At 43.0% G+C, this 25,444-nt stretch overlaps 1 protein-coding gene across 1 annotated transcript in view; it reads left to right on the forward strand.

Annotated features, from left to right (window-relative positions):
* The window catches only part of ACO1 (aconitase 1), a 65,333-nt gene that overhangs the window by 29,211 nt on the left and 10,678 nt on the right, over nucleotides 1–25,444 (forward strand). The window contains exons 5-17 of the mRNA XM_042913447.1: nucleotides 4,976–5,045; nucleotides 5,172–5,355; nucleotides 5,812–5,951; nucleotides 9,395–9,566; nucleotides 12,709–12,809; nucleotides 13,744–13,860; nucleotides 14,986–15,145; nucleotides 17,083–17,218; nucleotides 18,783–18,867; nucleotides 19,643–19,799; nucleotides 21,466–21,590; nucleotides 23,623–23,727; nucleotides 24,418–24,560. Of these exons, the coding sequence (XP_042769381.1) occupies nucleotides 4,976–5,045; nucleotides 5,172–5,355; nucleotides 5,812–5,951; nucleotides 9,395–9,566; nucleotides 12,709–12,809; nucleotides 13,744–13,860; nucleotides 14,986–15,145; nucleotides 17,083–17,218; nucleotides 18,783–18,867; nucleotides 19,643–19,799; nucleotides 21,466–21,590; nucleotides 23,623–23,727; nucleotides 24,418–24,560 (1,695 nt within the window). The remainder of the gene's footprint in view (nucleotides 1–4,975; nucleotides 5,046–5,171; nucleotides 5,356–5,811; nucleotides 5,952–9,394; nucleotides 9,567–12,708; nucleotides 12,810–13,743; nucleotides 13,861–14,985; nucleotides 15,146–17,082; nucleotides 17,219–18,782; nucleotides 18,868–19,642; nucleotides 19,800–21,465; nucleotides 21,591–23,622; nucleotides 23,728–24,417; nucleotides 24,561–25,444) is intronic.

Raw genomic sequence — 25,444 nt, forward strand, 5'->3', positions numbered from 1 at the left:
CAGACTGGAGATTCGGCAGCTGTTCCCTTTCCTTTGGACTCTAAACTCATCCTTAGGCAATTTGTCTTTTCTTTTTTTCCCTCCGTGAATCACATGAGCTCAATTTAATAGTTTGGTGTCAAAGGGAAGAATAAGAAGTACATGGATAGAATGTTACTCTATTTGAGGGTAAGGATATTTCCTAACACCCCACTTCAGAAGTTATAAAAGTAGCCTCGCAAAATCATTGGCAACTTTATCTTTCTTGAAGATTCTCACTGATGTTGATAATTTACCTTTATTTCACTGCCTGCAAGGGGAAAGTACTGGTGGAGATAGAATTGTAATTGTTTTAATGTCTGAAGTCTTTTGACTGAAAATTCAAAGAGCTCCTGGCTATTATTAAGCAGTTAATGAATCTGAGTCATCACCAAGTTCACTGTGATTTTTTTTTTCCTTGAGACCCATCAACTCTGATTTCAATTTTTTATGGACCCTTCACATTTATACCGTAGTACTGAAAACATTATTATAAAAACAGCAAAGTCCAGGGGGGAGCTTTGATCCAAATTGATATCCAAATCTGGCAAACACTTTTTTTTTTCTTTTTTGTAATTAAAGAGAACATTTCTGTTAGAAGTATTTTCATTGGTGGTGTTTTGTTTTTATTGCTTGAGTTTGGTTTTGCAATTTGACCTCCCAGGCTCTTTCCTCATTTTTGTAAGGAATTAAATGTGATATGTCTCAACTTCTGTGGAACTGTGTGCTGTGGGCTTATTTCCAGCTATTTCCAGAAATGAACTCAAAAAAACTGTGGCAGGGTGCTGGGATGATAAAGGTTCTCGTTTAAATATTTCCGAGCTCTTTGCCTTGCTTGAATAATAATAATTGGCCACACACCATTTTTAGGAATGGAGGGTCTAGCTAACTCATTATTGTAAAATTACAATAATCATTCAAAGTTACCTCAAAAATAACCTTTTCTTTTTAAAATCCCAACAAGAATATCAAAACAACTTCTGACCAGATTTCATGAGTGTGGAAGCTCTCTCCTCTGTAAATAACTATAAATAACTCTGTAAATAAGTTTGTGAATTTCTGGAGTACCATTAAACGTAATAGAAACTTTGATATACGTCCAAATCTGAATTCAAATTACATAACTAGGGAGAAATTTCCTCTTTAGTCATATTCAGAAACTTTATTAAAAGCTCAGTAGATTGGTGAATTCAGGGAACTTCTGAGTTCAAATTCAAATTCTAGGTCTGTTCATTCATCCCAGTAACTAGAAGTGTTCATTGAGCCAAGGTTAGAATAAAAAAAGTTTTGTTTTAAATAGTAAATAGGTTTTTACCTAGAGTTAACCTATCTTAAAACAGCCTGAGCATGTCTGGCTTCTGCTTGTCCTGTGAATATGTCGTTTCCAGAATTCTCTGGGGTGAACGTTCCCCTCCCAACCCTGCTTCAGCTGTGAGAGGCTCTGTTGTCCTTCCGCTGCTGGAGGCATGAGGGGGAGGAACCCTGACTGGGTGTCCACAAGTGCTCCGAGTAGAAGAGCCACGGGCACCAGACACAGGGCCACACAGGGAGTCTGGAGGGTTCGGCCAGCGGTATCACTTGATCCAGGGTGCGGACCAGGGAGGGAAGAGCTGGAAAAGGCACAGAGAGAATACAGGAGAGAATAGAGGGTGCAAAGGCATGAGGGAAGTGAGGTTTGGGAGAACATGAGGGCTTCAGCATGGCTGAAGTTAAAGTTTGAGCCAGGCGATAGAAGAGGGCTTATAAAGGAAGTTTGAGAGGTGGCTGGGTGGCTCAGTAATTTAAGTGTCCTTACTCTTAATTTTGGCCCAGGTCATGATCTCACAGTTAGTGGGTTCCAGCCCCTCATCAGGCCGTGTGCTGACAGTGTGGAGCCTGCTAGGGATTCTCTCTCTCTCTCTCTCTCTCTCTCTCTCTCTCTGCCCTTCCTCTGCTCTCTCTCAGTCTTTCAAGTAAATAAATAAAAGTTTTTTAAACAAGGAAATTTGAGGTTACACTGAAAAACTTCATTTTTTTTAAATTTTCTTTTTAATGTTTATTTATTTATTGAGAGAGAGAGCAAGCCAGGGAAGGAAACAGAGAGAGAGAGAGAGAGAGAGAGAGAGCGAGCGCATCCCAAGCCAGCTCCAGGCTGTCGGCACAGAGCCGGATGCGGGGCTCAAACTCACGAACTGTGAGATAATGACCTGAGCCAAAACCAAGAGTCAGACATTTAGCTAACTGAGCCACTCAGACGCCCTTGAAGAACTTTTGTGTTTTATTTAGGGAAGAGATTTGTACTTTACTGAGAAATGGGAGGCCATTGGCAGGTTCAAGAAGGGTCATGATAATCTATGTTTTAGAAAATGGATGCTGGCAACGGTATAAAGGTAGGTTGAAGAGACTGACAGAGGAGCCAGTTAGGCCTTTTCTGGAGTAAATGCTTGGATAGTTGTAGATACTAAGTAGCAGGAGGGGAAGTCAGTCGCTAGATGATACAGACAGATGGGGACGGGGATGAGGTTCAGGAAGCAAGCTCATGTGTTAGGGTGTGACCCGTTGAGTATGTGGTGCCTGAGGTGTTCCTGATGCCGATAGATGCCTGGGATACATTGGAAATGTGGACCCGGACCTGAAGAGACAGGTGGGAGTCAGAGGGATGGAGCCCTCAGTGTACTGGTAAGAAGGTGGAAACGAGTGCCTAAAGGAGTAGCTGTACTGATCCAGAGGATCCAGAGGCTCTGTCCTTCCAGGGGTAGCACACTTGTCCTGCCTCGTTCCCCTACATCACCATCTCCTTTCTCTATTTCTACCTTCTGCTTTTCTCTCATGCATACACACACTCACAGACATTCATACAGTACATCAGGGATCACCTTTTTTTGTAAAGGGCCAGTAGTAAATATTTTAGGTTTTGCTGCCTACACACTGTTTCTACTCACATATCCTTTTGTTTTCAACCTTTAAAAATGTAAAAATTATTGCTTGCTTCAGGGCAAAACCTGTACAGACACTGGGCTGGATTTGGCCCGCGGAGTTTGTGGACCCCTGCTCTAAAGCACCCTCAGGAATTGATTCTCTTAAAGCAACTGACACTTAACCTTGGAGAATATTCACATCAGGAGAAAGAAGTCAGTGTCGTAACTGAGTGTGTAAATGTGTAAACTGAGTAAATGCTGAGTGCTTGCAGCCCTTTTCTTCCCAAGGAGCACCTACCTGTCTTTATCTGGCTGACTCTTCTTCATCCTTCAGACTGGATCGGTGTCATCTTCCTCTCGAAGGCATTCCGGACCCCCAGTCTGAGTGTGTGACCCTATCTGAGTGTTCCCCTGGCACTCTGTACTTCCTGTATCATGGCATGATGGTCACACTCCCATAATTGCCTGGTTGTTTCTCTGTATCGCTCACCAGGCTCTGGGCACCAAGTGGGCAGTGCATTGGCCGCTGTTGCATGCTCGTATTCCCAGCGAGTGGCAAGGATGGGCTCTGTGGATCACGAATGAGTGAGGAAGAGGGTGGAGGAGAAGTAGAGCACGGCGGTTAGGGGAGAGGCCCCAAGGTTGTCAGACCTGGGCTCAGATGATGGCTCTGCCAGTGTCCGATGTCTGGCCTTGGACAATTTAGCTAACCTTTCTGCACTTTGGCTCCTGCTGTTACTACGATTGTGGTGGTGGTGGTGCTGACCACTACCACCACTGCTGCTGCAGTCTCTACCACTCCAGGAAGGCCGCATGGCGTAGGGATTCAGAGGCCGCCAGTTCATTTCCAGCTCCACCATTTACTAGCTGTGTGGTCTTGAGCAAGTTTCTTAACTTCTCTGGTCTCAGTTTCCTCTTTTGAAAGATGTGGCTGATCCATCTAACTCAAAGGGTTAGACTGTGGAGACTGAGAAAATAAATTTTAAGTTTAAAATTTTTTTTTTTAACATTTTATTTATTTTTGAGACAGGGAGAGACAGAGCATGAACAGGGGAGGGTCAGAGAGAGAGGGAGACACAGACTGAAACAGGCTCCAGGCTCTGAGCTGTCAGCACAGAGCCTGATGCGGGGCTCGAACTCACGGACCGTGAGATCATGACCTGAGCCAAAGTCGGACGCTTAACCGACTGAGCCACCCAGGCGCCCCATAAATTTTAAGTTTAGAAGAGTGGTGGCTTCCTAGTAAAGTCAGTAGGTGTTTACTATTAATGAATGAAGTCTGACTTGGGTCTTAGCTATTAATTTTACCGCCCTTTCCTGGGTTCACTCAATCCATGATATACAGTTTATGAGTGCCTTCTGTGCTCAAACCTGCGAAGTTGTAACTATGAGTTGTTCTACTTTGACTCAAGACGTATGTAATTTGATTATAAAAATCCTGGAAGAGCTTCTTGATTCCCTGCTCTGCCTGTGTCTTTCCTATTGGACTGAATGACTTTGAGTAAACTCCAGCATATAATATGTGCTTTATAGATACTCTTGGGTGGCACCATCCTCCTCAGAAACCTCTCTGGGAGCTAGGAGACTGATTTTATAAAGGCCTGTGCCTCCTGGCATCGCTGTTTCGCTGTCTCCCAACATAAACAGATGAAAATGCCAGCCCGGACCAGGCTCAGCTCAGAGAGGTGTCATAACAAGGTCAGGCAGGACGAAGTACAGAGACCAAGGTTCTTTAAATCTCTAAGCTGCTGTTGTCGTCATAAATGTCCAGACACTGTTCCTAAAAGTCAGGCTGTGTGACTAGACTAGCTATAACTTGAATTCACTTAATGTTTGTTACTCACCATGTTTAAAGGTATTATAGAGATCACTTGAACCAAATAATAATTACTCTTTTTACTTTTTCTGATTACCTCTCGTTTCCCATGTAAATAAACACAATCGGTATCACCCAGCAAGGCCACAGATGAAATTGCCAGTTGGTTTCTTTATCACTGAGAAGTCTGACCGGTAACATTTTAAGCCTTAAAATTTGTACATTCAGCTTTTCTCTCTGACAGGGCAGACAGTTTACAGAAGAATCAAGACCTGGAATTTGAAAGAAATAGAGAACGGTTTGAATTTTTAAAGGTATGGGCGGAGTTTGCTTCCATTGGCTGGTTGTTTATAAACGCGGGTACGAGGGGGAGGTACCAAGGAGCTGGGCTGCATGGAAGTGCATCGGATACTCATTGCGTTCTTTCCGGTCCTTCCTAGTGGGGTTCTCAGGCTTTTCGCAACATGCGGATTATACCCCCTGGCTCAGGAATCATCCACCAGGTGAATCTGGAGTATTTGGCAAGAGTGGTATTTGATCACGATGGCTTTTATTACCCGGACAGCCTTGTGGGCACGGATTCGCACACTACCATGATTGATGGTTTGGGAGTTCTCGGCTGGGGTGAGTATTGTTCCAGGTTCCTCTTCCACACACGCTGTTCTGTAGTGTGTAGCCTAATTCACACTGATCCCGTTATAACATCCCAGTAGCACGACTTTGTGTGACCACACATATCAGAGAGACGTTTTTGTCTGCTTTATTTACTGCTGGATTTCCACCTCACAGGTACTCAATAATAATGTTTGGAAGAACGAACTGGAGCTGTTTGTTAAAAATGGAGACTCCAGAACCCCACTTTCCAGTTGGTATAGAACCAAAGGGATTGTGATACTGCTGTTTTGGGGACCACACTCTGAGAAGTGCTTATAAAAATTCTGTAGAGGGAAATAGAAAAAGATAACTACTCATTACAGGATCCAAATCTACACTAGGAAGACATTGTAATGGGGTTGAATTATGCCTGAGGGATATACTAAGGCATGCTGAAAGCATTCTTCTGCCCTGCCTTCCTTGCAGGAGTGGGTGGTATCGAAGCAGAGGCAGTCATGCTGGGTCAGCCAATCAGTATGGTGCTTCCCCAGGTGATCGGCTACAGGCTGATGGGAAATCCCCACCCTCTGGTGACATCCACTGACATTGTGCTCACCATTACCAAGGTAACAACTTGCCCCCTCTTCCATGGTCTTGGGCAGTCACAGTGACCGGAGGAAATACAGGCTGGCATCCATCTTGGTTTCTCTGTGCACTAGGAAACAGTATGTTGATGATTTTTAAAAAGAGATGAGATGAGGAGAGGGTTCTTTGTTAAGTTTTAGATAATTATGTTCATTTTACTCTTCCATGGCTGCATGGATCCTTTTCTTTAAAAGGGTACTTTGAAATTGTGAAATAGTTCAGACACACAGAAGTTGACATTGGCATGCACCACCACCCAGAACTAACAGTTGGTAACATTTTGCCACCTTTGCTTCAGAGCCCTCTCTGTATGTATACTTTTTATGAGATAAAATGGGATATTTATGGCTAAAGCCATCCTCCACATTCTTAGAAATAATGGCTATCCTAACGTTCCAAGATTCATTCCCAAGCATGTGTTTATACTGTGACTACATTTTCTCACATGGTTCTTCTTTATATGTAAATAGCAAACTGCTCCTATGACTTTAATGTCTAACTTGTTTAATTCCCTTCTATGTATTCTAAATTACAACAGATGTTTCTCCAAGCTGGAAATACTCCTTTTTTTTTTTTTTTTCTTTTTCCTTAGCTTTTGCAAGAAATAATGTTTTTGGGTTTTTTTTTTTTTTTTGGTGATTTGCTTGCTTTGCAAAAAGAAGGCCATTTCATTTTGAAAGATTATTGGAAAAGTGATGGTTTTTTATTATCACAGACATTTTTTTCTGGTTGTACAGTTTGGAGGCTTGGAGTGTTAGGGATGGCCACTATCCTGTTAAAGGCCAAAGATGTTTCTCTTTAATCTTTATGGAATTTGGAATCACGTTTATTTGAACCCTGTAGCTTTTTTGAGAAGTCTGTGCATTATTCTTTAAATGTAGAATAATGTAGGTCTTGCCCACAGAATTTGGCAGAATCCCACATAACCAAAAGAGCCTGACGGTTGTCCACACAGTTCATGAAACTGGCTTCGTGCAGGGCCACGTCAGTCACTGAGGCCCCAGCCCTGGCTGATGGCGTGTATGGAAAATATATGGGAGTCAGACTGTCTAGATCTTTTGGTTACATTTGACTTGTACCTCTGTTCAGGAAATTTGTTCATTATACCCTTGAAAATAATCCATTTATCTATCCGCTTAAACTAGTGCAAGACCGTTTAGGTTGAAAGAATTTATTTAATTTTTAGCACTTCCAGTGATCTCCTTAGAGAGAAAAAGCCCTTCTCATTTTAGAAAACTTTTATTAATGTTGATATTTGTGATTTGGGCGTTAACTTTTTCTTTTCTTTTCTTTTTATAATAATTATTTTGATGTCATTTTATTTTTTTATTTAATTATTTTTTAAATTTACATCCAAGTTAGCTAGCATATAGTGCAACAGTGATTTCAGGAGTAGATTCCTCAACGCCCCTTACCCATTTAACCCCTCCCCCCCCCCAAAACCCCTCCAGTAACCCTCTGGTTGTTCTCCATATTTAAGCGTCTCATATGTTTTGTCTCCCTCCCTGTCTTTATATTATTTTTGCTTCCCTTTCCTTGTGTTCATCTGTTCTGTGTCTTAAAATCCTTATATGCGTGAAGTCATATGATATTTGTCTTTCTCGGACTAATTTCACTTAGCATAATACCCTCTAGTTCCATCCACGTAGTCACAAATGGCAAGACTTCATTCTTTTTGATTGCTGAGTAATACTCCATTGTATATATATATATATATATATACCACATCACCTTTATCCATTCATCTATCAGTGGGCATTTGGGCTCTTTCCATACTTTGGCTATTGTTGATAGTGCTGCTATAAACATTGGGGTTCATGTGTCCCCTCGAAACAACACACCTGTATCCCATGGATAAATGCCTAGTAGTGCAATTGCTGGGTCGTAGGGTAGTTCTATTTTTAATTTTTTGAGGAACCTCCACACTGTTTTCCAGAGTGGCTGCACAGTTTGCATTCCCACCAACAATGCAAAAGAGATCCTTTCTCTCCACATCCTCACCAACATCTGTTGTTGCCTGAGTTAATGTTAGCCATTCTGACAGGTATGAGGTGGTATCTCATTGTGGTTTTGATTTGTATTTCCCTGATGATGAGTGATGCTGAGCATTTTTTCATGTGTCATTTGGCCATCTGGATGTCTTCTTTGGAAAACTGTCTATTCATGTCTCTTGCCCATTTCTTCACTGGATTATTTGTTTTTTGGGTGTTGATTTTGATAAGTTCTTTATGGATTTTGGATACTAACCCTTTATCTAATATGTCATTTGCAAGTATCTTCTCCCGTTCTGTTGGTTGCCTTTTAGTTTTGCTGATTGTTTCCTTCACTGTACAGAAGCTTTTTATTTTGATGAGGTCCCAATAGTTCATTTTTGCTTTTGTTCCCCTTGCCTCTGGAGACGTGTTGAGTAAGAAGTTGCTGCAGCCAGGGTCAAAGAGGTTTTTGCCTGCTTTCTCCTCGAGGATTTTGATGGCTTCCTGTCTTACGTTTAGGTCTTTCATCCATTTTGAGTTTATTTTTGTGAATGGTGTAAGAAAGTGGTCCAGGTTCATTCTTTTGCATGTCGCTGTCCAATTTTCCCAGCACCACTTGCTAAAGAGACTGTCTTTCCTGCTTTGTCAAAGATTAGTTGGCCATGGGTTTGTGGGTCCATTTCTGGGTTCTCTATTCTGTTCCATTGATCTGAGTGTCTGTTTTTGTGCCAGTACCATACTGTCTTGATTACAGCTTTGTAATACAACTTGAAGTCTGGGATTTTGATGCCTCCAGCTTTGGTTTTCTTTTTCAAGATTGCTTTGGCTATTCGGGGTCTTTTCTAGTTCCATACAAATTTTAGGATTGTTTGTTCTAGCTCTGTGAAGAATGCTGGTGTTATTTTGATAGGGATTACATTGAATATGTAGATTGCTTTGGGTAGTATTGACATTTTAACAATATCTGTTCTTCCTATCCAGGAGCATGGAATATTTTTCCATTTTTTTGTGTCTTCTTCAATCTCTTTCATAAGCTTGCTATAGTTTTCAGTGTAGACATCATTTAGATTTACAGGAGAGTTGATGTAAAGAATACAGGGAGTTTCTGTTACCTTTCTTCCAACTGCCCCAGATGTTAACATCTCACATAACCACGGTACATGAAATCAAAATGAAGAATGTGGGTCCAACACTGCTAATGAAACAAGTAACTTCACCAGTGTTTTCAGTAATGACCCTTTTCTGTTCCAGGATTCAATCCAAGATTCCACACTGTATATAGTTAACATTACTTTTTAAATTTTATTTCTTAGAGTAATCAAAAATGTGTTGGGCCACTTCATTGTTTGTGTTTACGTACCAGGCTAGTTTATAAGAATTGTAAGGAGCTAGTTCTGCATTTTAAATGTGGGCTGTCAAGTCTCAGACTTTTCTATTGTTTTGCTGCCTAGCACCTGCGTCAGGTTGGGGTAGTGGGCAAATTTGTCGAGTTCTTCGGGCCGGGAGTAGCCCAATTGTCCATTGCCGACCGAGCTACTATTGCGAACATGTGTCCAGAGTACGGGGCGACTGCTGCGTTTTTCCCAGTTGATGAAGTTAGTATAAAGTACCTGGTGCAGACAGGTAAGTGCAGAACCGCGAAGGCAGAAGCCCTTCGTAAAGTTTCATAGAACTCTGGGGATTGGAGAACTGCCTTATGCCTCTGTCCCTTGGAGTGCACAGGGTCAGACTTACGGTGTTTCTCCTTTTCTCTGTAGAGTCAGAATGGTTGTTGGGATTTCAGAAGATATGAGACAGACACTGTATGGCCAGTAGAAAGAGCTCAGGTGTTCTGGAATCCAAGTTATGCATGCTGGTCTCTACTTCTAGTTATTTGACAGGAAATAAGGGATCTTAGTAATGAGAACAGCTGTCGTGTGCTGGGCACTTGCTATGTATTTGCTCTCACCCTCTTCACAGATCTGGGGTAGATTGATAGATGAGTTCATTAAACTAATCGGAGAGAAGACTGAGGATCAGAGAGAGATGTAGGGTATATATCCAAAGCCAATAAGTAATGGAGCTAGAATCCAAAGCTGAGGCTCCAAACAGGACAGCATTCCAGGACACCTCTGTCTGGGCTGTCCCAAAGGTAAAATGAAAGACTGCATGTGAGGGCATCTTGAAATGTTGGCGGTTTCTTGACTCTGTATGTATTTGTTTAGAGATTTGACTTGAACTTGGAGAAAGGTTTTTTGTTTTTTTTTTAATTTTTCAAATTTATTTTTAAAATATTCAGTCATTTATTTAACACATTATCAACATCTGATCTAGGTGTCAGAGATACAGCAGTGACCAACATAATGTCTCTGCCCTGGTGGAGTTTCCATTCCAGTGAGGGAGACAGGCGTGAACAAATAAATAAATGCATACATATGTATATAAGAGAATGAGGAAGAAGGCAGGGGAGGTGGTTGGAGTAGCTGAAGGGTGCTCATTTATATATCGGAAGGTCAGCCAGGGCTCCTGAAAGCAGTTTGAAGAGATGCTTAAGTGAAGTGGGGGACAAGCAGTGGGAAGTGGTGGAGGAGGCATTTTCCAGACAGAGGAACCCAAGTACAGCAACTCAAGACAGGACGGTCTCCGTGTGTTCAGACAACAGCCGAGAGAGTGGGGGGGCCTTTGCGGCTGGAGCCCAGGGTGAAGGCCATGGGAGGGGAGGTCAGGGACCAGATCCACTCAGGGGCTTGCAGGCCATAGTGGACAGTTAGAAATTTATTTTAAATTCTAAATGTTCTAGGAAGCCACCGGGTCATTTTGAGCAAGAAGATCACATGAAACAATTTTATTTTTGATGGCTCATCCTATGTGGCAGAGGTGGAAGGGACCTTTTGTTTTCCAAATGGCTTTTTTTTTTTTTTAAACATTTTTTAGTGTTTGTTTATTTTTGAGAGAGACAGAGAGAGCACGAGCCGGGGAGGGGCAGAGAGAGAAGGAGACACAGAATCCAAAGCAGGCTCCAGGCTCTGAGCTGTCAGCACAGAGCCCGATGCAGGGCTCGAACCCACAAACCATGAGATCATGACCTGAGCTGAAGTCAGACGCCTTAACCGACTGAGCCATCCAGGCACCCCCCAAATGACTTTTAAAATTACAACTGAGTTATTAAGGAGAAAAGAACAGACAGACTTGGGCCTTCTCATCAGTATCCAGTGTTTACTATTGAAAGGTTCTAATGGCTGATGTTCCTTTTGAGATATCAGGAACAGCAGGCATCAAAGGTAAAGGCTAGTCAAGGTAAAGGCAAACGCAAGGACGGGGCAAATGCACACACACCTCATCACGAGGGTTTGTGAGATGTTTACAGACTTCAAGTTTCATCCAGGTCTTCTCCCTGATTGTCCTGAGGAAAACCCTCTGGAAGTAGTTAATATTGTGATAAAAAGTGGTCTTTTTAAAATGTTTTTATTACATATAACTGTATTGAAATTGATTGAGATCTCCCTTACTCCCCAAAAAGTTGAAGTGAAAAAGAGGTAGAAATAAAAGAACAGAAGAAATGGTTGAGGGGATTGACCGAGAGAAGGGGAGGGTTGACGGGGAGGAAAAAGAGGGGAAAGCTGCAAAATACACCCAGAGATCAGATTCATTTCTGTGGCTGTAGAGGTGGCCACCAAGCTGCTTAGTGATCTGGCACCAAATTTGCCACATCTAGTGCATTGAAACAAACATACTGCTTCAGAGAAGTAGAGCCCTTTCTCACGCTGAAAGCTAAGAGAATTTTCTTCTGTGCATCTTCGGAAGAGGATGGCTGGGTTGTACCAAACGTGATAGATACATACATTAATGAAGCTCAGCCATCTTTTAAGAGGTCCAGGCTGAAAGCGGGTAACTTTTACAATCCAGCTAAAACAAACAGGCAAATAAACAGGCTCATCTGTCATGGTCCAAGAATCAAGCTCTCAAACAGTCTTACTTAACTGTCAGAGAAATGAGTGGAATGTGTGCCCATTGGGTATTGCTCCGTGAATATTGTCATCTACAGTCAGGATCTAGATAAAACAGCAGAGAGGCACCTGGCTGGCTCATCGGTAGAGCATGTGACTCTTGATCTCGGGGTTGTAAGTTGGAGCCCCATGTTGGGTGTAGAGATTACTTGAAAATAAAATGTTAAAAAAAAAAAGAAAAGAAAAAAAGATACAGCTGAGCATTGAGGGTCATATTCCATTAGGAGTTAAGACTTGGGACTTTGGAGTCTTGAGCCACTATTTCCTTATCTAGAACTTGTCTCATTAGAGATGGAGATGATACATTTAAAATGTTTAGCACATAGTGCTGGGCAGATGCGAAGTGCTCAGAGCTGGTGGCAGCTTGAGAGGATTGCCATTTTCACAAGAATAATGTGGAGTGCTGAGTCTGGTCACTTGAAGGCAGAGGCTTCGGTGTGCTTTAACAGTTAACTAAGCCTTAGGTCCTCTGAATGAAGGACAGTGACCAAAGAGAGGAGAGTACTTACAGATAGGACTAGAATCTTCTTCAGCACATAGTCCAGATCAGTTCATGGCCCCTGATAAACAGCAGCATCACCCAGAGAGTCAAAACGTTAGACTGAATGTTGAAATTGAAGCAAAGCTTTTGGGTGTGTGTGTGTGTGTGTGTGTGTGTGTGTGTGTGTGTGTGTGTGTGTGTGTGTTGCACCTGACTTCTCTAATTGCTGGCGGAGGCTTTAGTTTCACCAGGAAATATTAACACCTGTTACTTGTTATTTCTTAAAATGCCCACTTAGGTCGTGATGAAGAAAAAGTAAAGCAAATGAAAAAGTATCTTCAAGCTGTAGGAATGTTTCGGGATTTCAGTAACCTCTCTCAAGACCCAGAGTTTGCCCAGGTATGAGAGCACCTTTCACCAAGTGTGTGTTTCCTCTTCCTTGAGCCTGTGATTTCAGTCGTGTGTGTTTTTTTCTTAGGAGGTGTACTTGTAGGATATTAGTCACTGCCAAGTCATCACAGAAGAACATGTTAAAAGGCTGAAAAAAATCAAAAAGATAAGGAATTGTAAACATAAAATAACTTCTTCCATTAGGCTGAGTGTGCGCCCCCTTTCTGACCTACCCATTTACTCCTCTAAGGTGGAAAACCTTTGAAGAAGGCCTTTGCCAGAGGGAGTAAGGCTGTTTAAAGGCTAAGCTCATTGTTATTATAGATGGAAAAGAAATGGAGGTCAAGTGTAGCAATTAGTTCTGATTTATCCATTCATTTTCTTCATTCATTTTCTCAGGTGCAAACCGATTCCCAATTTTTCTTTTCAAGAAAGCCCGGAGGGTAACCTGGATACAGGCCCCTGGTTTTGTTTCATAGTACACTGAGAGAAGGAAATATGCACTTAGACCAAGGCCCATTTCCTGGCATTGATGACTGAGTGGCCGCATCCTACCAATTCATTTTAGCAAAAAGCACAATGGTGTATGTATCATTTTAGAATAAACCCATCTCAAACTAAGCTAAGCCTTAAAAAGAGTGTAGGAGCTGCTTTGGAAAGGTGGATGCATAAAAGACGCCAGCCAGCAGCTACAGCGCCCACCCTGGTCATCCTGAGAGGTGACAAGTCTTCCCGCCTGTCCCGCACCACTTACGTGTCCATCTTGATCTTCGGAAACTCATTCTTTAAGTATTAAAAAGAACATTGACTCCTTGCTTATGAATGTGGTGGTTTAGTTTGTTTGGTTTTGTAGCTGTGGTGTTATAAATTGTCTGACACAACCGGAGTGTTTTCTCTGAGGTACAGCGTCCGCGCCTGAGTCCCTTCTCTTTTGGGTGGACAGGTTGTAGAATTGAACTTGAGAACAGTTGTGCCTTGCTGCAGTGGACCAAAAAGGCCTCAGGACAAAGTCGCTGTGACGGACATGAAAAAGGACTTTGAGAGCTGCCTTGGAGCCAAGGTAGGGTCCGGGAAGGCAGGTGGAAGTCTCCCCAACCCTGCCCCGTGCCCGATCTCTTAGTGCCCATGCTGCTTTTCACCCTCTAATGAGGAAGCTTCCTGAAGCCTGACTCTGAGGACGTTCCTTCTCCATCCTGAAGTCCTCAGTGCCTCTCCCATTAGCCAAGAGCCACACAACTTCCTAAGAGCACTTGACCACCTGTGAACACAACTCATCCCGCCTTTTTAAAAGCATATCTGCTTTTCATATGACTCTCACGACACTGTCTACTCGACTTACCCAAGCTTTTCTGGCCATTTTACTTCTTGTTCATGCCCTGCCTCCACCCACATGCATCCGTCTTCACCCTCTGTGCATGTCCTAATCTATCAGCCCCTCCATAGCATGGCCTCACATCCCATAGCAGAAAGTCATCATTTGAACTTCTGGCACTTGGTCTGAGATGGCATCCATGTTCTTAAACCTACATTGCTGGTCCTTTACATTTCCCTTATTGGATGTCCCTTGTTGGACTGTATGTTTTGAGTATAGGATTTGTGTCAGAATCACCTTTGTATCCCACAAAGTACCCAGCATAACATCTTGTATGCAGATTTTCAATGAACATCTCCCCACATGATGATTACGGTATGTGGTGGGTTTTATCCTTGAGCCACCAGCATTAAACCAAATGTTCAGCTGTACTTTATTTGCCTTATTGATCATGATTAGTTGAATCTGACCAAAATGTATATATATATATACACACAGTGAAAAGTTCTCACTTTAGAAGAAAAAGAAATACTTTGGTAACCATAATTTTAAAAGCAATTTTTAACAAAACATAAGTATGTCAGCTAGTGAACTCTGAAATGCTAGAGAAAAATTAAAGTTCTCTTTATTGTTTTTAAATATTTATAAAAGGCAGTCATAATTTCTGAATCTTGATCTACTTTGAAGTCCTATTAATATTTACTTCCTTCTCATCTCAAAAATGGAAATGCTAAAGCTACAAATTTAGTTTCAAGTTCGTCTGATTAACTCAATGACATTATTGTAGAGTTTAATGGATAGGAACCAAGGCCACTGATTCTAATATGATGGAAACTTAGAACTTCTTTTTTTTTTTTCTCTCTCTCCCCATAGCAAGGGTTTAAAGGATTCCAGGTTGCTCTGGACCATCATAATGACCATAAGACATTTATATATAATAATAGTGAATTCACCCTCACTCATGGTTCCGTGGTCATTGCTGCCATTACTAGCTGCACAAACACCAGTAATCCATCGGTGATGTTGGGGGCAGGTGAGTGCATTTGAATTGGTCCCCATGGTCCTGTGGACGTGTGGGTGGAAATCTTTCAAGACACGACCCAGGGGCTTAACAGTTCTACATGTCCAAACATTGTCTTTTACCAAGGCAGAGATTTATTGGCCCAAAAGTGTTTACACAGTAACTAGTGTCCAAAGCCAAGTATTTAAAGTAGAATACATAATGCATACTAGTCTTTAGGATTAACACAGAAAATAAGTAGAAGAAAGCCAAAAAAAAAAAAAAAAGATGAATTTTTGGTAAAGCTTAGAATCTTGTGTTAGATTCTAGAAGGAAAAACAAAAACAAAACCTGTTTTCATATCAATATTACAGACTATTCTCTGTAAAACCCCTATTGGGCCTTTTCATACAGTAGACTTCGTCTGTCTTTGAAGTGCTGTCAGGTGCATCTGACTTAGGGCACAGGGCACTGGTTGATAAAACTTCCTGGTCTGTTAGGCAATTCTGGTTAAGCAGTTAATAGTGACATACAGAGTTTAATTAATAGAAGGCTCTTTAGTGGGAATGCAAGCTGGTGTAGCCACTCTGGAAAACAGTATGGAGGTTCCTCAGAAAACTAAAAATAGAACTACCCTACGACCCAGCAATTGCACTATTAGGTATTTGTCCAAGGGATACAGGTGTGCTGTTTCGAGGGGACACATGCACCCCAATGTTTATAGCAGCACTCTCAACAATAGCCAAAGTATGGAAAGAGCCCAAATGTCCACTGATGGATGAATGGATAAAGAAGATACGGTTTATATACACAATGGAGTATTACTCAGCAATCAAAAAATGAAGTCTTGCCATTTGTGACTACGTGGATGGAACTGGAGGGTATTATGCTAAGTGAAATTAGAGAAAGACAAATATCATATGACTTCACTCATATGAGGACTTTAAGAGACAAAACAGATGAACATAAGGGAAGGGAAGCAAAAATAATATAAAAACAAGGAGGGGGACAAAACAGAAGAGACTCATAAATATGGAGAACAAACTCAGGGTTACTGGAGGAGTTGAAATCATTGTTGCACTCCTGAAATCATTGTTGCACTATATGCTAACTAATTTGGATGTAAATTTTTAAAAATAATAAAACTTTTTTTTTTTTTTAAAAAAAGGAAAGCTCTTTAGTTTCCAGTTGTTTTTTATCATTCCCAAGAGTTCCTGTTGTGTCCAAAGACCAAGGTCATCACAGAGTTCTTTCTTTTTAAAGTGCACAAGTACGTAAGGAAAACCTTTGTCCAAGAATTCTTCTCTTGACACCTAAGCCTTTGTTGTCTGGATCGAACAAATTTCCTTAAGACAAGTCACCACTTGTCTGTAGCTTTTTGTGTCTTTTGACCCCCACTCCTCATTTCTTTCCAAATTCTATGAGATGTTCCTAAGAAAGCACCCAGTGCCCCAGTAATGATCTCTGTTACTTGCCAAAAATCCAGGGGCCTAGAGCTGGTGATTTTCTGCTTTAAAAAAAAAAAAAATCTGAGGACTAGATTTTTACTCTAGACTGTATTCCTCACCTACCAGTACACAATTCATATCCCTTTAAAGAGGGCCCTTCCAATTATAATTTTCATCCAAATAAAACGTAATTAGAAGGATTACTTTCCCTCCAAAAGTTAAAAACTTATTCTGTAATATATTCCTGAAAGTTTTTAAGTTTACTTCTTTAAAAAAAAAAAAAAGCCCATCTCTTTCTTCGTTTTCATGACTAATTTTGAGTTTACTGCATACGTGTAAATGACTTTGGGCCAGTGAGCTTTTGATTTCTGCTAGGCAGCAGAACTAGAAAGCACCATGAATGGGGCTTTGTCAGGCGGTGGCAGGAAATGCAGACGGAAGGACCAGTCTCCTTGCTGAACTGTCCCTGGCAGCTAGGCTAGGTTGCCACCCTACCCGATGTTGGTGTTCACTATTTCACAGGATTGTTAGCAAAGAAAGCTGTGAATGCCGGTCTGCACGTGAAGCCTTACATCAAAACTAGCCTGTCTCCTGGAAGCGGTGTGGTCACCTACTACCTGAGAGAAAGTGGTGTCATGCCTTACCTGTCACAGCTTGGGTGAGGAAGAATTTTCTTTTACACGTTGCTTTTGTTGTATTTTGTTCCACATGTATCTTACGGTGTCACCTTGTAACACACGTCAGCCTATCTGATGGTATCTAATTAGTCTTGTCAGATGGTGAGTAGACTTCAGCCCTTACATTCCAACAGAGTAGGGCCCTCGTGTGGACACTTGTGCTGGTTGTTCATCATACAAGGGTGCCTATAAGGGCAAAGCAGGACTGAAATCAAGCCTGTGGCTTTGCTATGACACTGCATCCTTCTAGAGGAGAGGCTGCCATTTCTCAATTGACAGAGGTATGCTGTGGGCTAACATTGGCTCTGCACCTGAGAGACTGCCCTTAGGTATGAAAATACTTAATTACCAGGACTAAAAATGTTTTAATTCCTTGGTGTAAACTAGTCATTTGTTACCAAATACAATTCCTCCAGTTTGCCCACTGTTCCTAATTTGGATAAGAAAGATTTTATCCATGTATCTCATTAAAGTCAAAGTCCTTGGGATTATACAGAGTAGTAAATACAGAAATTAAATGGCATATGTGATTTCAACTTTTAAAAAATCTAGATCATTCTCTCATGGTTCATGGTTTTGAACCCCATGTCAGGGTCTGTGCTGACAGCTCAGAGCCTGGAGCCTGCTTCAGATTGTGTGTCTCCCTCTCTCTCTGCCCCTCCCCCACTCATGCTCTGTCTCTCTCTCTCTCTCTCTCTCTCAAAAACAAATAAACATTTTTTTAAAAAAAGTCTAGATCATTCAGTTGAACTCCTTTTTACAATTTACTCGAAAAAGAATTTATTTTATCTTAGTTTTATTTATTTGAGAGAGAAAGAAAGAGCAAGCAGGGGGCGGGGGGAGAGAGAGCAACAAGGAATCCCGAGGAAGCTCTGTGATGTCAGCACAGAGCCTAACATGGGGCATGATGCCATAAACTGTGAGATCGTGTGACCTGAGCTGAAATCAAGAGTCAGATGCTCGACCAACTGAGCCCCCCAGGAGCCCCTCAAAAAAGACTTTAATTCAATGATCTCGAATGGATGAATAGTATATTAAAACGCTCTACCTGGTTGGTCAGTCGCATGTTGACTCTTAATCTTGGGGTCATGTTCGAGCCCCGTGTTGGGGGGTTAGATTGTGCTTAAGATTAAAACAAAAACAAAAACACCTTTAAAATGCTCCTGAGAGGGGCGCCTGGGTGGCTCAGTCGGTTAACCATCCGACTTTGGCTCAGGTCATGATCTCGCGGTCCGTAAGTTCAAGCCCCGCATCAAGCTCTGTGCTGACAGCTCAGAGCCTGGAGCCTGCTTCACATTCTGTGTCTCCCTCTCTCTCTGACCCTCCCCCATTCATGCTGTCTCTCCCTGTCTCAAAAATAAATAAACGTTAAAAAAAAATTTTTTTGTAAATAAAATGCTCCTGAGAATGAAAGCTTTCTAGAGACAGTGCTAAACTTACTCCATGTGCTGCTGTTCTCCTTAAATCAGTAGTCTCTAGACCTGTCATCGGCAGAGAGGCTTGCTGAGAATCATTGCGCACCCGTGCTTCTCTCCCGGCACCTAGGTTTGATGTGGTCGGCTACGGTTGCATGACCTGCATTGGCAATAGTGGGCCCTTACCCGAAGCTGTGGTAGACGCCATCACCCAGGTAAGTGCAGAGGAGCCTGTGGGGCTTCAGAGTTGTTGTCTCCTTTCATAAGATGTGCGACCAAAATGCCGGTCGTCTCAGGAAGGTCCGGGGAAGCAGGGAATGGATGCCGTTGCACGTACGGTCTTCGGGGGCAAGCCAGCCTTACCAGCTGTCTACCTTGTGCGGCACATTTCTCAGCCGTAAATTGAAGATGATAATAGTACGTGCTGCGAGCACGGAGGTGATAATGGACATGCCGGACTTTGAGTGGTGCCGGCACACAAGTGCCCGGTCGGTGCTGGTGTTGACTGCAGACAGCTCCAGAACTGTGTGTTCCTGGTAATCTGAAAACTGGCTCGGAGTCAGGGCTCCATGCAAACAAATCAAAACTAAGTTGCATTGGTTTGATTTTTGTTCTGTAAATTCTGTAGCTTTGAGAAACACTATTTGGTTTGCTTTGCAAACATAGGTCAGTGTGGCTTCCTTGAGCTTTCAGCTGTTACAGACTTTCCCTCCTGTTCTCAGGCCCCAGGCGGCAAAGTAACCAGGATGCTGCCTTCTGACTGACCTGGGAGTTTCTCATGACCAGAAACCATGTCTCTCTGTGTCTTTTGACCCAGAGTGTCTCCCCAGGGACAGCCGTGCATGTTCTTTTCCCCGCACCCAGGGGACCAAGTGAAAGAAGGGTTTAAGGAGCCTCCTCCATTGATGGGAAACTTTAGCAGGTGGTCTGAGACAAAAAGTCCAGGCAACCTCTTCTCTGCGTGAACTGATTTTTCTCTTCCGGACACAGGGAGACCTTGTAGCTGTTGGAGTACTATCTGGGAACAGGAATTTTGAAGGTCGAGTCCACCCCAATACCCGGGCCAACTACTTAGCCTCTCCGCCCTTAGTGATAGCATATGCAATTGCTGGGACCATCAGGATCAACTTTGAGAAAGAGCCACTGGGTAAGATTTCGTTTGTGTGGTTACATTTGTTTGTTTGATTTTTTTCCCAGTGAATCTGAAAATCTTATTGGAGGAAAATAACTGCTTTCATTAATAATTAATGAGGCAAAGAACTAACAAAGATGAGAAGGAGTCTTTTCTTTATTCCCTCACACACAGGGAAGACCTACCTGAAATACACAAGAATTAACTGAAGGACAGAGATAACAAAAGGAAAGAAATAAGGGGCACCTGGGTGGCTCAGTCGGTTAAGCAGCCAACTTTTGATTTTGGCTCAGGTCAAGATCTCGGGTTCATGAGTTACACACGGGCTCCGTGCTAACACTGCAGAGCCTGCTTAGGATTTTCTCTCTCTCCGTCTCTCTCTCTCTGCCCTTCTTCTGCTCATTCACTCTCCCTCTCTGTCTACCTCTCAAAATAAATAGATAAATAAAACTTTAAAAAAAAAAAAAAAAAGGGCTCCTGGGTGGCTCAGTCAGTTGAGCATCCGACTTCGGCTCAAGTCATGATCTCGCAATTCGTGAGGTTAAGCCCCTGTCGGGCTCTGTGCTGACAGCTGGAAGCCTGGAGCCTGCTTCAGATTCGGTGTCTCCCTTTCTCTCTGCCCCTCCCCTGCTCGCACTCTGTCTCTCAAAAAACATAACATTAAAAAATAATTTAAAAAAATAAAAAATAAAACAAAAATTTTAAAAGGAAAGAAATACAAAAAGGCATAGAGAGCATGCTATTCTGGCTTCTTCCCTAGTTCTTCTCTTTCTAGCTCCTGCTTTTATCTAACGATAGGCACTGTTTTAACATATACTCTGTGGAAACACATCTCACACAGTTCACCTTCCCCAAATTCGGACAAATGATGCTGTGTTTCCTTTCCTCTGGTGGTTTTGCTGTGCCTTCCCCAATCTGTTCTGAGTAGATTAAATAATGTGAAAACAGTGCCCCTTAAATTAACTTTTTGGAAATCAAAACTAGAGCTATAATTGATCCTCATTATATGGTAGATTTGATATTGCAGATTTGCTTATTCACCAAAATGTATTTTAACCCCCAAATCAATACTCACCTTGCCTCCAAGGTCATTTGCAGACACGCACAGAGGGGTGACAGCTTTGAGTCACTCAACGAGCGTGTTCTCAGCTGCATCCAAACTAGGCAGGGTTCCACCTTCTTGTTTCAGCACTCCTACTGTCAGCAAGTATCCTGTTCATGCTCTGTGTAGTGCCATGTTTTCCCACATTTTTGTGGTTTTGGTGATTGCACTTTTAAAAATAGTCCCCAAGCGTAGTGCCGAAGTGCTGTCTAGTATACGTAAGCCCGAGAAGGCTGGGGTGTGCCTCGTGGGAGGTAGACTTAGTTCAGGCAAGAGTTATCGTGTTGCTGGCTGTGACTTCAGTGTAAACGCATCAACAAAATATATTAGATAGGGTGTCTTTAAGCAGAAGCACATGTAAAGCAAGATTATGTATTGATCGTTGCCAAAAACGTTAGGCTCGAGGCCCTCAGGGGCCTAACCCGCATCCCCTGGGGGCAGCGACTGAGTCTTCACTACTCAGTGTTTGCATGGATTTTACAGAATATTGCTACCACGGAGAACGGGATTTGACTGTATGTGATAATGAAAATGGGGTATTAAATTCAGTTTTTCTCTAATAAACTTTTTTTCCCCCAGGAGTAAATGCAAAGGGACAACAGGTATTTCTGAAAGACATCTGGCCAACCAGAGACGAGATCCAGGCGGTGGAGCGTCAGTACGTAATCCCTGGGATGTTTAAGGAGGTCTACCAGAAAATAGAGGTGAGGTCCCCCCCACCCTGCCCCTACACGTTTAGGGGAAAGCCGTTCCTTTGTGGCCTCTCTGCAGACCTTGAGGCTGATGGGGTGGAAGCTTTGGAGAGTAACATTTACTTCTAAAGATAACCAGGGGAGTGGTTCTCAGTCGTTTCTCCTGAGACTCACATTTTTACAAAACCGCACACTCCCCAGATGTTCCCAGATTTGCTCAAGGCCCCAGCTTTGGCAGTAGCCTCGGGAAGAGAGGCCTTAGGTTGTGTGTGATTCCTAGCCAGCTTGCCCGAACCCACCCCCTCCTCAGACACCCTGGGTATTGTGTCAACTGTGGTTGAGGATCCGTGATGTCTACTAGAGTTTGTCACTGAGGTAGAGGTGTAATGCACCCTCAGAATTATTTGGATGCTTAAAAAAATTTTTTAAACCCATTCAGTAAAAAGCCCCAAACTACCAAACTACTGAAATAAATAAAACTTTTTGTGCAGTTTACAAACAGGGAGAAAATGTGTGGGGCTCAGTATCGTTTTCGGAGACCTTTGGATGTTATTCTTTCTCTGCTTTCTGTGGTTGGGTGCCTTAGGGAGTGCTGACTGGGGCTTGGGTTTGAAATAACAGAGCAGACTGTCTGGGGAGAAGGGTCAAATGGGGGGTCATATTCACGCACCGTGCCCTCCCACGAGTTGCACATTGGGAAGTGGTTATGAGCAAGTTTGTTGGGCGTTGGGTTGAACGCATTTCTCCAAAGGCTGAGGTAATGACCCTGTGGAGACATTCAAGTTGATTTTAATGCATAGCAGCTGTCATTTGCTATCCAGTGTCCATGTGACCTGGATGTCCACTTCCCCAAATTTTCAGAGAGTAAATAATTTCCCCTTTGGTACAGTCTGAATTATTGCTTCTTAAGTTAATACTTTGTATATGGATTAGTTTTCTGTTGCTGCCCAACAATTTATCCTAAAACTTAGTGGGTTAAAACAGCATTTATTATCTTACAGTTTCTGTGGATCAGAAATCCAAGTGTGGCTTAGCCGAGTGCCTCTGCCTTCACAAGGCTCCAGCCAAGGTGTCATCTGGGGCTGAGCTCATCTGAAGGCTCAGCTGGGGGAAGACCCCCTTCTAAGGCCACTCACATGGTTGTGGGAGGATAATGTGCCTCACAGGCTGTTGGGCTGAGGGCCTCAGGTCCCTGCCTACAGTTAGCTGGAGGCCCCCCTCATTGCCTTGCCGGTGGGTCTCTTCACAGCTCACAGCATGGTACTGACTTCCATCAGAGCAAGCAAGAAAGGGAGAGAGAGACAGAAGGCCGAGTCTCTTTATAACCCAATCTTGGAAATTAGTCACTAGGTTCAGCCCACACTCAGCAGGAGGGGATGGCTTAAGGGTGTGAATGCCAGAAAGGTGGGGGCAAGTCCTTGGAGCCATCTTAGGGGCTTCCTGTCACAGTGCATATGTATTTTTAAGTTATTTGCCATGACATTGTCTTAGTATAAAGGAACTCTTTTGTATGGCTGGAATAAGAACTGTTTTGGGGTTTGTTGTATCGAAGTGGAGTTGACACACAATTACGTTAGTTTCAGGCCCCGTACATCTCATTGCTCACCACAAGTGTAGCTACCCTGCATCCCCGTTCATCACTGTTACGATACCACTATGTTCCCCGTGCTGTGCCTTTCATCCCCATGGCTCATGCATTCCATGACTTGGAGCCTATACCCCCCAACCCCTTTCACCCCTTTCTGCCCATCCTTTCACCTCCCCTCCCCTCCGGCAACCATCAGTTATTTCTCTGTGTGTATCAGTCTGCTTCTGCTTTTTCTGTTGGTTTGTTCATTTGATTTGTTTTTTAGGTGCCACGTACAAGTGAAACCATGGTATTTATCTTTCTCTGATGTATTTCACTTGGTGTACTCAGTGTTATGCTAAGGATGGTTTTTATTATACTCTTAGAACATTCATTTTTTGCTTACATGTTAAATATTCCTTAGAATGGAATGTGATTCGATTTGCTTTTCTTTCATCTTTTTGTATTTTTTTAAAGACTGTGAATGAAAGCTGGAATGCCTTAGCAGCCCCCTCGGATAAGCTATATTGCTGGAATCCCAAATCAACGTACATTAAGTCACCACCGTTCTTTGAAAACCTGGTATGGCTTTTTTTTTAATGTTTAACAAAATCAGTTTTCCAAATGGTTTCCTTATAAAGTCTACTTTATTACCCTGTGCCTTGCTTTGTCCACCCATTCCATTGAAACCTGTACAAAGCCGAACGGATGATGCTGGGAGAATCTTGAGAAGCTGGGATATTTGGCTCTAGTGAGCCTACAGCTTCTGTGTCTGGGGCTTCTGTGTGGCTGTTAGAGACACCCTGGGGCTCCAGTGCCACCTGGATGTAGACTCAGAAAAGTCTGCGGAACTGACTGTTCCGGGAAGACATCCCCAGGCCTGTTCTATTTAAACCTTATACTCAGAAATCAAGGGAGATCTTCTCTACAACTGATGAACCAGGAGCCTGTGACCCCCTGGGTGGGGAGAGGGTGGGAGGAGAAGTCGGGATTCTCGTGTCCTCAGCTTCTGAGCTCCGTGGATGTGGACACAAAGAATGCCACCTATGGCTGCATCCCTGTTGGTTTTGACAGAATAGCGCCCAACTTTGCCTCCCTTCAAGGGTGGGATGTGAGTGTTCTGAGTAAATTCACCTTACTTTTCTAAGTACCCCTGACAAAACTAGGACCCCTAGTTCAGGTCCACAGACCATTGTTGTGACTGTTGAGACTCCCTTGGTGACTTGTTGGAGCAAACCTGGGCCAACACTGACTTGCTGTATGCTTTGCTAGACTTCAGATATCCAGCCGCCTAAGTCTATAGTGGATGCGTATGTGCTGTTAAATTTGGGGGATTCGGTAACAACTGACCACATTTCTCCGGCTGGAAATATTGCAAGAAACAGCCCCGCTGCTCGCTACTTAACTAACAGAGGGTAAGTGTGAGTGAGGGAAAAAAAGACTAAAAGACAGAAATGGAATGAATGAAGCCAGTATTTCTCTTTTGAATCAGAGTCTGGTTTTCACTGAACGCTGAGGCTTGAAAAACAGTCACCCTTTCTGTTTGCTGCTTCCAAGCTTCCTTGGGAGATTCCATCAGCAAGGGAGGGGACCTTCCTTCTAATGTCCCCATGAGACCCAGCTGTCGTTCCCGCCCCAGCTTGGCTGCCGTGAGGGTATGGGCTCTGCTCTCCGCCTGTGTCGCACTCGGCAGGGATGTCACCTGAGGTGCGTAGCCAGGTCCTGGTTGAGAGGAGGAATTTCTGAGAACAGTGGCTGACACATCCATTTGCCAATCCTTCAGTCTAGACTGATTTTAACAGCTATTATGCCAGTATTATCTCTTGTCACCTAATACACCGATAGTAATTGGAGTCGTTCCCAGATCTGACTTTCCATAAGAATCATCTGGGGAGATAAAAATTCCGGTTCCTCTCTGCACCTCCTGAATCAGCTTCTTCAGGGATGAAGCCCAGAGCTGATCTGAAGAACAAAATCCAGCACCTTCTTCTTCCTTCCCTTTCCTTGCCCTTCCCTTTGCTTTCTTTTCCCTTTCTCTTTCCTTTCCCTTGCCCTTCCCCTTCCCTTTCTTTCCCTTTCTCTTGCCCTTCCCTTTCTCTTTCCTTTCTTTCTTTTCCCTTTCTCTTTCCTTTCCCTTGCCCTGCCCTTCCCCTTCCCTTTCCCTTTCCTTTCCCTTTCTCTTGCCCTTCCCTTTCTCTTTCCTTTCTTTCTTTTCCCTTTCTCTTTCCTTCTTCTTCCCTTCCCCTTCCCCTTATCTTCCTCTTCCCCTTCCCTTCCTTTCTCTTTCCTTCCCCCTCCT

Source organism: Panthera leo, chromosome D4, assembly GCF_018350215.1.
Source record: "Panthera leo isolate Ple1 chromosome D4, P.leo_Ple1_pat1.1, whole genome shotgun sequence".
Classification (NCBI taxonomy): domain Eukaryota; kingdom Metazoa; phylum Chordata; class Mammalia; order Carnivora; family Felidae; genus Panthera; species Panthera leo.